Here is a 15,905-nt window from a genome sequence, read left to right on the forward strand (position 1 = left end):
TGTATATATATAAAACATATTTTCAACAAATTCTACAAGTTAACATAATTGTTCCTTTTCAGTTTTTATTGAATGGAGTGATACATCTACAGAAATCAGAGGCCTCGCAGTACAAGTACTTGACAAAAAAACATATATTTTTTTTTATTCAGCTATTAAGAAAAACCTTGATTAAACAATCTCTGTACATTCTGTGAGATATGTTGAGGAGCTGGAACAGAAGTCAGAAACAAAATGAGGCCCCGGCCCCCCCTCTCCCACCCCCTCACATACAGTACACCTCCACAACACCATTCTTTATTAACGCCCCCCCACAACCCCCAATACCTCCACCCCATCCAAAAACCCACACACCAAACAGCCACTCGTCTCACCGACTCGCCTCCACTTAGTCATCATCCACCTACCACCATCCTCTCCACACACAAACCTTTCACTCATACATCTCGCTCTCTCTCTCACACACATACACAATCTTCAACTCCTCCACTGATAACCAACTGACATCTTCAAAAAGAGACAACTCATCTTTACTTCACCCCTCCCCCTGGCTGAGCTAGGTATAACGCCTAATTCTACTTTTCGTAAAAATAAAAAAATAATAAAAACAAAGTCAAAATCACATTGAGAGAAGGGAACATTTATAATGTACATATAATATAAATGTCAATACTCTGTCACACTATCATTGGCATAAGAAAGGATGGATTTAATGCAATGGAGGTTCCAATCGATTTCTCGTTTTTTTTTTTTTATTCAAGTGCTCTTGCTTGCTCTTTTTGGGTGGGACACGAACAGACACAGCAGATGTACTTTAAACTTTATCTTAGGCACCATAGCGTAGGTACTTCATATTTTAGGTACCATAGCCTAGATACTTTATATCTTAGATGAGTAAAGACCTTTATATGAGTTACAGCACAGGTCTTCCTTTGCCAAGCACACAAAGTAGTAACAGATAAAAATGTGTTCTGAATATTATCCCAAATATCAACTCAAAATTACAAAATGGATTTGCCTTTTATTTAATACGGCAGTGAAGCCCCAGCCTAGGGCCAGTCTACATAGAAATGTACATTGTATATTGAATCGTTATGTATCATTTATAGAAATGTACACTGTAGATTTAATCATCATGTGTCATTTGTTCAGATCCACTTTTAAACTGATGACATTAGATTCATTCTAGATGAAATAAATAAACATGATGTTGGACTGATTCTCTGGAGGCCAAGTAAGAAAGACCCATCCTACTGCCCCTCACAGAGAGAAGAGAGGGAGAGAAGGAGAGGAAGAGAGGGAGAAAAGAGAGGAGAGAAAGAAGAGGAGACGAAGAAGAGGGAAGGGGAGAGAGTGAAAAAAGAGAGAGGACAGCAGAGAGAGGGAGAAAGGCACAAGAGAAAGGGAGAAGAGGGAAAAACAGAGGGAGACAGAGTGAGGGAGGTGGGCCAGGTGTCTAGGCCTGTGTGTTGGTCCCGTTCTTGTCGGGTGGGGCGCTGGCTGTAAGGTTGTTGGAAGGGGGAGGAGCATCTTGGCGGGGGGGCATCCTCTCATTGACCCTGTCCAGACCTCGGGCCTCCTCAAAGGACTGGATCTTATGCTGCGGGTTGAACCCTTGGATGGCTGGAGGAGAGATGTAGAGTTTAGCATCAGTGCAGGAACCCAACACACACCACAGTTGCAGGGTATAAAGAGGGTAAGGGGGATACAACTCTAGGTTTGCTATGATGCTGGGTAAGGGAGGTATATGGGTAAAGAGGAAGGATTAGGCTCTAGTCTAGAAGGTACTAGGTAGTGGTCATAAGTATAGTCTAATATGGTAATGTTAGGTTGCTAATACATGATAAACTAGTATAGTTTAATATGGTAATTTAGTCACTAATACATGGTAAACTAGTATAGTCTAATATGGTAATGTTAGGTTGATTATACATGGTAAACTAGTATAGTCTAATATGGTAATGTTTGGTCGCTAATACATGGTAAACTAGTATAGTCTAACATGGTAATGTTTAGTCTAATACATGGTAAACTAGTCTAATATGGTTATGTTTAGTCGCTAATACATGGTAAAGTAGTTTAATATGGTAATGTTTAGTCGCTAATACATGGTAAACTAGTATAGTCTAACATGGTAATGTTTAGTCTAATACATGGTAAACTAGTCTAATATGGTTATGTTTAGTCGCTAATACATGGTAAAGTAGTTTAATATGGTAATGTTTAGTCGCTAATACATGGTAAACTAGTATAGTCTAACATGGTAATGTTTAGTCTAATACATGGTAAACTAGTCTAATATGGTTATGTTTAGTCGCTAATACATGGTAAAGTAGTTTAATATGGTAATGTTTAGTAGCTAATACATGGTAAAGTAGTTTAATATGGTAATGTTTAGTCGCTAATACATGGTAAAGTAGTAGTCTGATATTTTATTGAAATGGCACTCGCCAATCTGATCTGTTTGTTGCAGGTGCATGGTAACATGAGAAAAAAGAAGAAACCTGCACACTGCTCTTGCTAGTATCACTGCTCCTGCTAGTATCACTGCTCCTGCTAGTATCACTGCTCCTGCTAGTATCACTGCTCCTGCTAGTATCACTGCTCCTGCTAGTATCACTGCTCCTGCTAGTATAACTGCTCCTACTAGTATCACTGCTCCTACTAGTATAACTGCTCCTGCTAGTATCACTGCTCCTACTAGTATAACTGCTCCTGCTAGTATCACTGCTCCTGCTAGTATCACTGCTCCTACTAGTATAACTGCTCCTGCTAGTATCACTGCTCCTACTAGTATCACTGCTCCTACTAGTATCACTGCTCCTACTAGTATCACTGCTCCTACTAGTATCACTGCTCCTACTAGTATCACTGTGATACTAGAAAGAGCAGTGTGCAGGTTTCTTCTTTTTTCTCAGACTAGAGAGGTTTAGTTGTTAGACTTGGTGGTTAGAGGTAAGACACTTACTTCAAGAACATCAAGGCAGCATGGGCAAACAAACGAGAGAGAGAGATTGAGACCAGGTGGAGGAGAGAGAAAAAGAAATGGAGTGCAGGGGAGAGAACGAGGGAGTGAAGAGTAGAGACAGAGGGAGAGGATGGGCGCGAACTGGCATAAACAGTCTGATACTTTAAGGTCAATAGCCAGATATTTTGTGATGCTAGTTAAGCTAACAAAAAAAATCTGCATGTTCCTATACGCTTATGAGAAACCCTGTTTACATCGTGGTTATGTAGATCAATACTGACTAATGGGCAACATTTTATGTCCACAAAACTGCACTTAACTCTGTCAAAAAATACCGTAAACCCCCTAAGGTTGATGTCCGCGCCCCTGGGGAAATCAAATTACCATAATAAATAAGCTAGAGACGTTTAACCTGTTTAGGATAGGGGGCAGTATTTTCACGGCCGGATAAAAAAACGTACCGATTTAATCTGGTTATTACTCCTGCCCAGAAACTAGAATATGCATATAATTGTTTGATTTGGATAGAAAACACCCTAAAGTTTCTAAAACTGTTTCAATGGTGTCTGTGAGTATAACAGAACTCATATGGCAGGCGAAAACCTGAGAAGATTGCATACAGGAAGTGCCCCTGTCCATTTCTTGACCTTCTATAGCCTCTTTATGGAAAATAGAGGATCTCTGCTGTAACGTGACATTTTCTAAGACTCCCATAGGCTCTCAGAAGGTGCCAGAACGGGGAATGATGACTCTGCAGTCCCTGGCTGAAAAACAGTAGCGCATTTGGATAGTGGTCGATCTGAGAACAATGAAACGGGCGCGCACGTGAAGAGTCCATTTTACATTTTCAGTCTTTGAACGAAAACAACATCGCCTGGTCGGAATATTATCGCTATTTTACGAGAAAAATCGCATAAAAATTTATTTTAAACAGCGTTTGACATGCTTCGAACTACGATAATGGAATATTTTGAAATTGTTTGTCACGATACGCGCCGGCGCGTTACCCTTTGGATAGTGTCTTGAACGCAAGAACAAACGCAGCTATTTGGATATAACTATGGATTATTTGGAACCAAACCAACATTTGTTGTTGAAGTAGAAGTCCTGGGAGTGCATTCTGACGAAGAACAGCAAAGGTAATCCAATTTTTCTTATAGTAAATCTGAGTTTGGTGAGTGCCAAACTTGGTGGGTGTCAAAATAGCTAGCCATGATGGCCAGGCTATCTACTCAGAATATTGCAAAATGTGCTTTTACCGAAAAGCTATTTTAAAATTGGACATAGCGATTGCATAAAGGAGTTCTGTATCTATAATTCTTAAAATAATTGTTTTGTTTTTTGTGAACGTTTATCGTGAGTAATTTAGTAAATTCACCGGAAGTTTCGGTGGGTATGCTAGTTCTGAACGTCACATGCTAATGTAAAAAGCTGGTTTTTGATATAAATATGAACTTGATTGAACAAAACATGCATGTATTGTATAACATAATGTCCTAGGAGTGTCATCTGATGAAGATCATCAAAGGTTAGTGCTGCATTTAGCTGTGGTTTTGAGTTTTGTGACATTATATGCTAGCTTGAAAAATGGGTGTCTGATTATTTCTGGCTGGGTACTCTCCTGACATAATCTAATGTTTTGCTTTCGTTGTAAAGCCTTTTTGAAATCGGACAATGTGGTTAGATAAAGGATAGTCTTGTCTTTAAAATGGTGTAAAATAGTCATATGTTTGAAAAATTGAAGTTTTGGGATTTTTGAGGAGTTTGTAATTCGCGCCACGCCCTATCATTGGATATTGGAGCGGTGTTCCGCTAGCGGAACATCTAGATGTAAGAGGTTAACAAAAAAAGAAAATGGATGCAACTCAATCCACCGCATCTGCCGATGTCGCACTTCCGCATCTGCGCTGAAAGGTGACAGAGCTAGAGCAGTGTTTGTCAGACCATGAGACATCCCGAAAATTGGTCTTCTCAAAAAAAATAATCTGTAGCGTCCGAATGGCCTACAAACTATTATGGAAAGATGACTCTCACGATGGCGTTCTCCATTTTGCTCTACGACCTCCACAAGTGTGAGACTCGTCTGAAGTTGGTACAGATGATCCGCCAACTTCTGTCTGTAAGGTCCGAACCGTTTGGTCTACAAACTAATATGACCCCTCTGTGCAAAGGTGACTCTCACAAACATGTACATGTCGGTTGTTTTGCCCGGGGATGCCCACTGGCCTCAACAAGACTTGTCTGAAGGTCCCCGGTACCAGTTGAAAAAAATGAATGCAAGTACAGTATATATGGAGACGATTTAATGCATAAAAATATAAAACAAAAAAATTAAAAACACTTCCTGATCTTTCTAATATCGCTCCGATATAGGAGAGACACTTCAAAACAAACTTCCTTTTGATATTTTTCTGGAACTATCTGTTATTCAATGTGTTTGTATAGGCTAATAGCAGTAAGGCCCAAAATAATAATGAATAAAAAAATGGTTTTACATATTTTTGGGAGTTACTTCAAGGGGTATTAAAATTTCAAATCAAATAATCAATTCCATATATCTTAGTAGAACCCCCCACCCTTAGTCTCTGATGGGTTGAAGGTAGACTTGGTAATAAGTACATAAACAACAATAAGCTCAAACTTTGGGGAGGGAGGAGGGGAGAGAGAGAAAGAGAGATGACAAATGACTTGCGTACCTCGTGCCTCTTCTGCCTCTACGGTAGCTGTGTAAGCGTGAGTAGTAGAGCCATGCCCAAAACATACAGAGAGAGAGTGTTAACATTACCAACAGAACCAGATCAGTGAGCAATCAATGCATTCAGAGAGTGTTAAACATCATATATAGTCAGTGAATTATGTTGTCAATGCATTCAGTGTTAAACATAATCTGTAGTGAGTTACACTACATGGCCAAAAGTATGTGGACACGCCTTCAAATTAGTAGATTCGGCTGTTCAGGCACACCCATTGCTGACAGGTGTATAAAATCAAACACAGCCATGCAATCTCCATAGACAAACATTGGCAGGAGAATGGCCCGTACTGAAGAGCTTTGTGACTTTCAACGTGGCACCGTCATAGGATGCCACCTTTCCAACAAATCAGTTTGTCAAATTTCTGCCCTCGTCAACTGTAAGTGCTTTATTGTAAAGTAGAAACGTCTAGGAGCAACAACGGCTCAGACGCAAAGTGGTAGGCGACACAAGCGCACAGAGCGGGACCACCGAGTGCTGAAGCGTGTAAAAATCATCTTGTCCTCGGTTGAAACACACTACCAACTTCCAAACGGCCTCTGGAAGCAACATCAGCACAACAACTGTTCGTCGGGAGCTTCATGAAATGGGTTCCTTGGCCGAGCAGCTGCACACAAAGCTAAGATCACCATGCGCAATGCCAAGTATCGGCTGGAGTTTTGTAAACCTTGCTGCCATTGGACTCTGGAGCAGTGAAACACGTTCTCTGGAGTGATGAATCACACTTCACCATCTGGAAGTCCGACGGACTAATCTGGGTTTAGCGGATGCCAGGAGAACGCTACCAGCCCCGATACATAGTGCCAACTGTAAAGGTTGGTGGAGGAGGACTAATAGTCTGGGGCTGTTTATCATGGTTCAGGCTAGGCCCCTTACTTCCAGTGAAGGGAAATCTTAATGCTACAGCATACAATGACATTCTAGACAATTCTGTGCTTCCAACTTTGTGGCAACAGTTAGTGGAAGGCCCTTTCCTGTTTCAGCATGACAATGCCCCCGAGCACAAAGCGAGGTCCATACAGAAATAGTTTGTCGAGATCGGTGTGGAAGAACTTGACTGGGTTGCACAGAGCCCCGACCTCAACCCCATCAAACACCTTTGGGATGAATTGGAACGCAGACTGCGAGTCAGTCCTAATCGCCCAACATCAGTGTCCGACCTCACTAATGCTCGTGGCTGAATGGAAGCAAGTCTCTGCAGCAATGTTCCAACATCTAGTGGAAAGCCTTTCAGAAGAGTGGAGGCTGTTATAGCAGCAAAAGGGGGACCAACTCCATATGAATCCCCATGATTATGGAATGAGATATTTGACGAGCAGGTGTCCACATACTGGCCATGCAGTGTATGTTATCAATGCATTTAGAGAGTGGTAAACATCTATAGTCAGTGACTTGTTATCAATCCAGTCAGTCAATGATCATTCAACTACATCCCCAACCTCCCCCTGCCCTCTCAACCCCGACACAGGAGTACTAGGATTTACACATGATTGTCCCAGTCACAGTGGTTAGTGCAGAAGGAGTGCAGGAATGTTTTTGGTTTAAGAGCTTGATCGAGGTTAAAAGATAGAGGGAGAGAGTGATTTAGAGGGAGAGAGTGATTTAGTAGTGTGGGTGTATGAGTCAGAGAGAACGAGAGAGGGGGGGTGTGATGAAGGTTTTGTCTGTTGGTGGGTTTGAGTGCAGGCAAAAGAGAAAGCATGATGCCATAGTAATTCAGGTTAGAGTGTATGAGTGTAGGTGTATGTTTGTGTGTAGGTTTAGGTGTGTATACATACCGCTCTCCAGGGTCTGCCGTCCTCCAGACAGAACTCCTACAGGCAAGGCCCCAGTCGGGGTCAGCCCCTTCAGCTGTAACACACTCTCATTCTCCTCTCTGTCAACACACACAAATTCCATTTTCAATTTCAAAAGCATGGTTGTTACAAGGGAGGCACCGTACAAAGATTGGATTGAAAGCTGAACCTAACCAAGGCCAGATATAATCTGTATGCAGGTCTTTCATCAATACTGTCTGTAATGGTGTGCCCCAGGGCTCTGTACTTGGTCCCCTCTTGTTCACTATTTATATAAATAATTAAGACAAAAATGTGCAAGATGTGCAACTTCACTTTTATGCAGATGATACTGTTATTTATGGTTGTGCCTCGTCTCTCACAAAAGCTTTCCAGAACTTGCAAACTGCTTTTTATACTGTTCAACATACCTTGTGTCAATTGAAGCTTATCCTCAATACTGACAAAACTAAACTAATGGTGTTTTCTAAAGCAAGAAATAGATCTCTGAACCTTTCACCTATTACTACCGGTCAGGGCAATGAGATTGAGACTGTAACCTCATATAAATATCTTGGAATTTTAATTGATGACGGCCTCTCTTTTAAATTGTATATTCAACAACTTCCAAAAAAATGAAGCTGAAGTTGGGATTTTATTTTATTTGTTTTTCTTTTGAAGCCAGGAGGCTAGTATCAGCTACATTTATGCCTTTACTAGACTATAGGGATATTTTATATATGAATGCTACCACTCATGGTTTGAGATCAATTGACACCCTTTACCATGGCACTTTGAGATTTATTTTAAACTGAAAAACCCTTACGCACCACTGCACTTTGTATACCAGGGTTGGCTGGCCTTCTCTAGTCACTCGTAGGCTCAGTCACTGGTATACTTTTATTTACAAAGCCATTTTGGGTTTACTACCATTTTATTTGGCCATTTTCATTGTTCAGAAATGTGGTGGGTACTCTCTTCGTTAGCAGGACTTTATCCTGCTAACTGTTCCAAATATCCGAACTGAATTTGGTAAAAGGGCTTTTATGTACTCAGCGCCTTCGTCTTGGAATGCCTTACAAAATACTTTTAAACTGGAAGAACTTGTCCCGATTGGTGTTTTTAAATCACTGATGAAGGATTTTGAGACTGATTCCCTGACCTGTCAATGTTTTTAATTTGCTGTTTTATGATTTTGTTATACTCTTGTGAAATCTATGGTTTTTACTAGATTACTTGTAGTTTTTCATGTTGTCTGTCTGTAATTGTGTAATGACTTGGTGCTGCCTATCTTGGCCAGGAAGCTCTTGAAAAAGAGATTTCAAATCTCAATGTGTCCTTCCTGGTTAAATAAAATAAAAAATACATTTACAGAGGTTGATTACGTCATCGATAAAACCGTATAGAGACAAACACACACAAACACTTACCTGAGTACAGAAAAGACGCGGGCCATCTTCCCGATCGCTCGGATCTTATTCCTGATCACCTCCTTCCTCACAGCAGAAGTCCCAGCTGAGAGAGACAGAGAGAGGAATGGGGAGGGGGGGGGAGGTAAGGGACTGGTGAAACTAAAACTACTCTTCATAGTCACACGCACATCACGACACACACTGGCAGTGTTCGAGAGTGTCAAAACTCATGGGTAAATTGTGACCGACTGATCTATAAATATATATTATTGAGTAGTTATTTATGATGCTAGGGGATATGTAGATCAGTCCGTCTCGACTCACCTTTAAAGTCGAACACGCGTGCACCCGCACAAACACACACACAGCTCAGCTGATACTCAGCTGGCATGTGGCATCAATAGAAGCTTTGATAAGGTATTGTGCAACAACAGATATTTAAGACTGAATAGTGTTTATAGGGCCACTGCCCTTCCTGATTTGGCCACGTTTTACATTTGGTTCATTAAGAAATGCTCGCGGCCATGACTGAATTCAAACGTGAGTTGGTGTCGGGGTGTGGTTTGACTTGGGTATTTCATGTGTGCATTCGCAGGGGGGAAGTGTTAGCCAAATTATTTTGCCAATTACCTTCAGCAGGCTGGTGTACGATCGTTGCAAAGTTGGTTTGACTTTGGATAGCCTACAGTGCCTTCAGAAAGTATAAACATGACTTTTTCCACATTGTTGTTGTTGTTACAGTCTGAATTTAAAATGGATTACATTATGTTTTGTCACTGGCCTACACACAATACCCCATAATGTGAAAGTATAATTGTTTTTCAAAATGTTTACAAATTAATAAAAAATGACAAGCTAAAATGTCTTGAGTCAATAAGTATTCAACCCCTTTGTTGTGGCAAGCCTAAATAAGTTCAGGAATACAAAATGTGATTAACAAGTTACATAATAAGATACATGGACTCACTCTGTGTGCAATAATAATGTTTAACATTATTTTTGAATGACTACCCCATCTCTGTACCCCACACATACAGTTAACTGTAAGGTCCTTCAATCGAGCTGTGAATTTCAAACACAGATTCAACCACAAAGACCAGGGAGGTTTGCCAAAGCCTGATCGTCCCAGTATCACAATTCCAGTGGGTCAGAAGTTTACATACACTAAGTTGACTGTGCCTTTAAACAGCTTGGAAAATTCCAGAAAACGATGTCATGGCTTTAGAAGCTTCTGATAGGCTAACTGGACATAATTTGAGTCAATTGGAGGTGTACCTGTGGATGTATTTCAAGGCCTACCTTCAAACTCAGTGCCTCTTTGCTTGACATCATGGGAAAATCAAATGATATCAGCCAAGACCTCAGAAAAACAATTGTAGACCTCCACAAGTCTGGTTCATCCATGGGAGCAATTTCTAAATGCCTGAAGGTACCACGTTCATCTGTACAAACAATAGTACGCAAGTATAAACACCATGGGACCACGCAGCCGTCATACCGCTCAGGAAGGAGACGTGTTCTGTCTCCTAGAGATGAACGTACTTTGGTGCGAAAAGTGCAAATCAATCCCAGAACAACAGCAAAAGGACCTTGTGAAGATGCTGGAGGAAACAGGTACAAAAGTATCTATATCCACAGTAAAACGAGTCCTATATCGACATAACCTGAAAGGCCACTCAGCAAGGAAGAAGCCACTGCTCAAAAAACGCCATAAAAAAAGCTAGACTACGAGTTTGCAACTGCACATGAGGACAAAGATCGTACTTTTTGGAGAAATGTCCTCTGATGAAACAAAAATATAACTTTTTGGCCATAATGACCTTTGTTATGTTTGGAGGAAAAAGGGGGAGGCTTGCAAGCCGAAGAACACTATCCAAACGTGAAGCATGGGGGTGGCAGCATCATGTTGTGGGGGTGCTTTGCTGCAGGAGGGATTGGTGCACTTCACAAAATAGATGGCACCATGAGGAAGGAACATTATGTGGATATATTGAAGCAACATCTCAAGACATCAGTCAGGAAGTTAAAGCTTGGTCACAAATGGGTCTTCCAAATGGACAATGATCCTAAGCATACTTCCAAAGTTGTGGCAAAATGGCTTAAGGACAACAAAGTCAAGGTATTGGAGTGGCCATCACAAAGCCCTGACCTCAAATCTATAGAAAATTTGTGGTCAGAACTGAAAAAGCGTGTGCACGCAAGGCGGCCTACAAACCTGACTCAGTTACACCAGCTCTGTCTGGAGGAATGGGCCAAAATTCACCCAACTTATTGTGGGAAGCTTGTGGAAGGCTACCCAAAACGGTTGACCCAAGTTAAACAATTTAAAAGGCAATGCTACCGAAAACGAATTAAATCTATGTAAACATCTGACCCACTGGGAATGTGATGAAAGAAATAAAAGCTGAAATAAATCACGGTCTACTATTATTTGGACATTTCACATTCTTAAAATAAAGTGGTGATCCTAAGTGACCTAAGACAGGGAATTTTTTACTAGGATTAAATGTCAGGAATTGTCAAAAACTGAGTGTAAATATATTTAGCTAAGGTGTATGTAAACTTCCGACTTCAACTGTAGTCACTACAAAGATACAGGCGTCCTTCCTAACTCTGTTGCCGGAGAGAAATCCGCTCAGGGATTTCACCATGAGGCCAATAGTGAATTTAAGACAGAATTAACGGCTGCGCTATGAGAAAACGGAGGATGGATCAACAACATTGTAGTTACTCCACAACACTAACCTAATTGACAGTGAAAAGAAGGAAAGGAAAGCTTGCAACATCGTTTGCAACAAGGCACTAAAGTAATACTGCAAAGAATGTGGCAAAGCAAAATGATACTGTAGTTCTGTTGTCATAACTTTCATAGATACCTTTTGGAAACAGAAGATGCTCTATAGGAATGACGGGAGTCCATCCAAATCATCTTGGCTCCTGGACCCTGTCTAGGGCTGGACGGTATACCGTATTTTACGACGCACGGACCGGTTTGGGTTTTTACTTTACCTTCTATAACAGTATTTGAATGTTTGGTTTGTTAAATGTGATACGCCGTGTGTAACATCCATTTTTATAGTTTACTTAGCTAGTTGAGCCTTCTCTCTCTCCCCTTGCCTCTTTCAATACAGACATAGCCACGCCCCCTCTCACTAAAGGAGCACATTTGTTGTTCCTCGACCACGAGACACTTGCTTTCAGTCTGCATGGTCAATACAGCGCATTTAACAATGTTTTTTTGAATGTTTTATTTCACCTTTATTTCACCAGGTAGGCCAGTTGAGAACAAGTTCTCATTTACAACTGCGACCTGGCCAAGATAAAGCAAAGCAGTGCGACACAAACACAGAGTTACACATGGGAATAAACAAACGTACAGTCAATAACACAATAGAAACATCTATATATAGTGTGTGCAAATGTAGTAAGATTAGGGAGGTAAGGCAATAAATAGGCCAGAGGCAAAATAATGACAGTTTAGCATTAACACTGGAGTGATAGATGTGCAGAAGATGAATGTGCAAGTAGAGATACTGGGTTGCAAAGGAGCAAAAAAATAAATAATATGGGGATGAGGTAGTTGGGTGGGCTATTTACAGATGGGCTGTGTACAGGTGCAATGATCAGTAAGCTGCTCTGACAGCTGATGCTTAAAGTTAGTGAGGGAGATATAAGATTTTTGCAAGTCGTTCCAGTCATTGGCAGCAGAGAACTGGAAGGAAAGGCGGCCAAAGTAGGAGTTGGCTTTGGAGATGACCAGTGAAATATACCGTCTGGAGCACGTGCTACGGGTGGGTGCTGCTATGGTGACCAGTGAGCTGAGATAAGGCGGGGCTTTACCTAGCAAGGACTTATAGATGACCTGGAGCCAGTGGGTTTGGCGACCAATATGAAGCGAGGGCCAGCCAACGAGAGCATACAGGTCGCAGCGTTGGGTAGTATATGGGGCTTTGGTAACAAAATGGATGGCACTATGATAGACTACATCCAGTTTGCTGAGTAGAGTGTTGGAGGATATTTTGTAAATGACATCGCCGAAGTCAAGGATCGGTAGGATAGTCAGTTTTACGAGGGTATGTTTGGCAGCATGCGTGAAGGATGATTTGTTGCGAAATAGGAAGCCGATTCTAGATTTAATTTTGTATCGGAGATGCTTAATATGAGTCTAGAAGGAGAGTTTATAGTCATACCAGACACATAGAATATGTGGACAACTACAAATACCTAAGTCAGAACCGTCCAGAGTAGTGATTCTAGTTGGGCGGGTGGGTGCGGGCAGTGATCGGTTGAAGAGCATGCATTTAGTTTTACTTGCATTTAAGAGCAGCTGGAGGCCACGGAAGGAGTTTTGTATGGCATTGAAGCTCACCTGGAGGTTTGTCAAGACAGTGTCCAAAGAAGGGCCATAAGTATACAGAACGGTGTCGTCTGCATAGAGGTGGATCAGAGAATTGCCAGCAGCAAGAGCGACATCATTGATGTATACAGAAAAGAGTTGGCCCGAGAATTGAACCCTGTGGCACCCACATAGAAACTGCCAGAGGTCCGGACAACAGATTTGACACACTGAACTCTGAGAAGTAGTTGGTGAACCAGGTGAGGCAGTCATTTGAGAAACCAAGGCTGTTGAGTCTGCCGATGAGAATTTGGTGATTGACAGAGTCGAAAGCCTTGGCCAGGTCGATCAATACGGCTGCACAGTACGGTCTTTTGTCAATGACGGTTATGATGTCATTTAGGACCTTGATTTTGGGTGAGGTGCACCCTTGACCAGCTCGGAAACCAGATTGCATAGCGGAGAAGGTACGGTGGGATTCGAAATGGTCGGTGATCTGTTTGTTAACTTGGCTTTCGAAGACTTTAGAAAGGCAGGGTAGGATAGATATAGGACTGTAACAGTTTGGGTCTACAGTGTCTCCCCCTTTGAAGAGGGGGATAACTGCGGCAGCTTTCCCATCTTTAGAGATCTCAGACAATACGAAAGAGATGTTGAACAGGCTAGTACTAGGGGTTGCAACAATTGCGGCGGATAATTTTAGAGGGTGCAGATTGTCTAGCCCAGTTGATTCGTAGAGGTCCAGATTTTGCAGCTCTTTCAGAACATCAGCTATCTGGATTTGGGTGAAGGAGAAATGGGGGAGGCTTGGGCAAGTTGCTGTGGGGGGTACAGAGCTGTTGACCGGGGTAGGGGTAGCCAGGTGGTAAGCATGGGCAGCTGGGAGGAGGTGCTCTCATTCTCCATGGACTTTACAGTGCCGCAGAACTTTTGAGTTTGTGCTACAGGATGCAAATTTCTGTTTGAAAAAGCTAGCCTTTGCTTTCCTAACTACCTGTGTATATTGGTTCCTAGCTTCCCTGAAAAGTTGCATATAGCGGGGGCTATTCGATGCTAATGCAGTATGCCACAGGATGTTTTTGTGCTGGCCAAGGGCAGTCAAGTCTGGAGTGAACCAAGGGCTATATCTGTTCATAGTTCAACAATTTTTGAAAGGGGAATGCTTATTTAAGATGGTGAGGAAAGCACTTTTAAAGAATAACCAGGCATCCTCTACTGACGGAATGAGGTCAATATCCTTCCAGGATACCCGGGCCAGGTAGATTAGAAAGGCCTGCTCACTGTAGTGTTTTAAGGAGCGTTTGACAGTGATGAGGGGTGGTCGTTTGACAGCGGACCCATTACGGACGCAGGCAATGAGGCAGTGATCGCTGAGATCCTGGTTGAAGACAGCAAAGGTGTATTTAGAGGGCAGGTTGGTCAGGATGATATCTATGAGGGTGCCCGTGTTTAGGGATTTAGGGATGTACCTGGTAGGCTCCTTGATAATTTGTGTGAAATTGAGGGCATCTAGCTTAGATTGTAGGACGGCCGGGGTGTTAAGGAAATCCCAGTTTAGGTCACCTAACAGTACAAACTCTGAAGATAAATGGGGGGCAATTAATTCACATATGGTGTCTAGGGCACAGCTGGGGGCAGAGGGGGCGGCAACATGTGGCAACAGTGAGAGACTTATTTCTGGAAAGGTGGATTTTTAAAAGTAGAATCTCGAACTGTTTGGGCACAGACCTGGATAGCATGACAGAACTCTGCAGGCTCTCTCTGCAGTAGATTGCAACTCCACCCCCTTTGGCAGTTCTATCTTGGCGGAAAATGTTGTAGTTGGGGATGGAATTTTCAGAATTTTTGGCTGCGTTCCTAAGCCAGGATTCAGACACTGCTAGGACATCAGGGTTGGCGGAGTGTGCTAAAGCAGTGAATAAAACAAACTTAGGGAGGAGGCTTCTGATGTTAACATGCATGAAACCAAGGATTTTACGGTTACAGAAGTCAACAAATGATAGCGCCTGGGGAATAGGAGTGGAACTGGGGGCTACAGGGCCTGGGTTAACCTTTACATCACCAGAGGAACAGAGGAGGAGTAGGATAAGGGTACAGATGAAGGCTATAAGAACAGGTTGTCTAGTGCATTGGGGACAGAGAATAAAAGGAGCAGATTTCTGGGTGTGGTAGAAGAGATTCAGGGCATAATGTACAGACAATGGTATGGTAGGATGTGAGTACAGTGGAGGTAAACCTAGGCGTTGAATGACGATGAGAGGTTTTGTCTCTGGAGGCACCAGTTAAGCCAGGTGAGGTCATTGTTGATGACAACAATGGTGTTTTCACTTTGCAACTTAATATAAATCCAGTAGAGTTCTATAATTACACTATTAGTTTGTGTTTGTTACAGCTGCAAACAGCTAGTTTGTCTTTTCTTAGCAAGTTGGGGCTAAATCGTTTTAGCTGGCTGGCTAGCTAATAAATGTACTGAGTCAGAGCAAACGTAATTAGCTATACAGCCTGGTATTACCAGTGATATAGACCTAAATCAGCATGTTGTTTGTGCAACAGTACCTTCTAAATCAAGGAGGAATACACAAAGAATGAATATGTTAGCTACATGAAGTAGCTAAGATAAAACATTAAATGTAGCCAAAGATTATAGCATCCCCTAGGAAA

At 42.0% G+C, this 15,905-nt stretch overlaps 1 protein-coding gene across 3 annotated transcripts in view; it reads right to left on the reverse strand.

Annotated features, from left to right (window-relative positions):
* Positions 1 to 51: 51 nt before the first annotated feature.
* The window catches only part of LOC115159283 (serine/threonine-protein phosphatase 2B catalytic subunit gamma isoform), a 39,831-nt gene continuing 23,977 nt past the window's right edge, over positions 52 to 15,905 (reverse strand). The window contains exons 10-13 of one of the 3 annotated variants that reach the window (XM_029708854.1): positions 8,927 to 9,011; positions 7,500 to 7,597; positions 5,665 to 5,691; positions 52 to 1,614 (exon numbers count right to left, since the gene is read on the reverse strand). In XM_029708854.1, the coding sequence (XP_029564714.1) occupies positions 1,457 to 1,614; positions 5,665 to 5,691; positions 7,500 to 7,597; positions 8,927 to 9,011 (368 nt within the window). In that variant the 3' untranslated portion in view covers positions 52 to 1,456. Of the gene's footprint in view, positions 1,624 to 5,664; positions 5,692 to 7,499; positions 7,598 to 8,926; positions 9,012 to 15,905 lie in introns of all 3 variants that reach the window. The other 2 variants (XM_029708853.1, XM_029708855.1) reach the window with 2 other exon arrangements.

Source organism: Salmo trutta, chromosome 23, assembly GCF_901001165.1.
Source record: "Salmo trutta chromosome 23, fSalTru1.1, whole genome shotgun sequence".
Lineage (NCBI taxonomy): Eukaryota > Metazoa > Chordata > Actinopteri > Salmoniformes > Salmonidae > Salmo > Salmo trutta.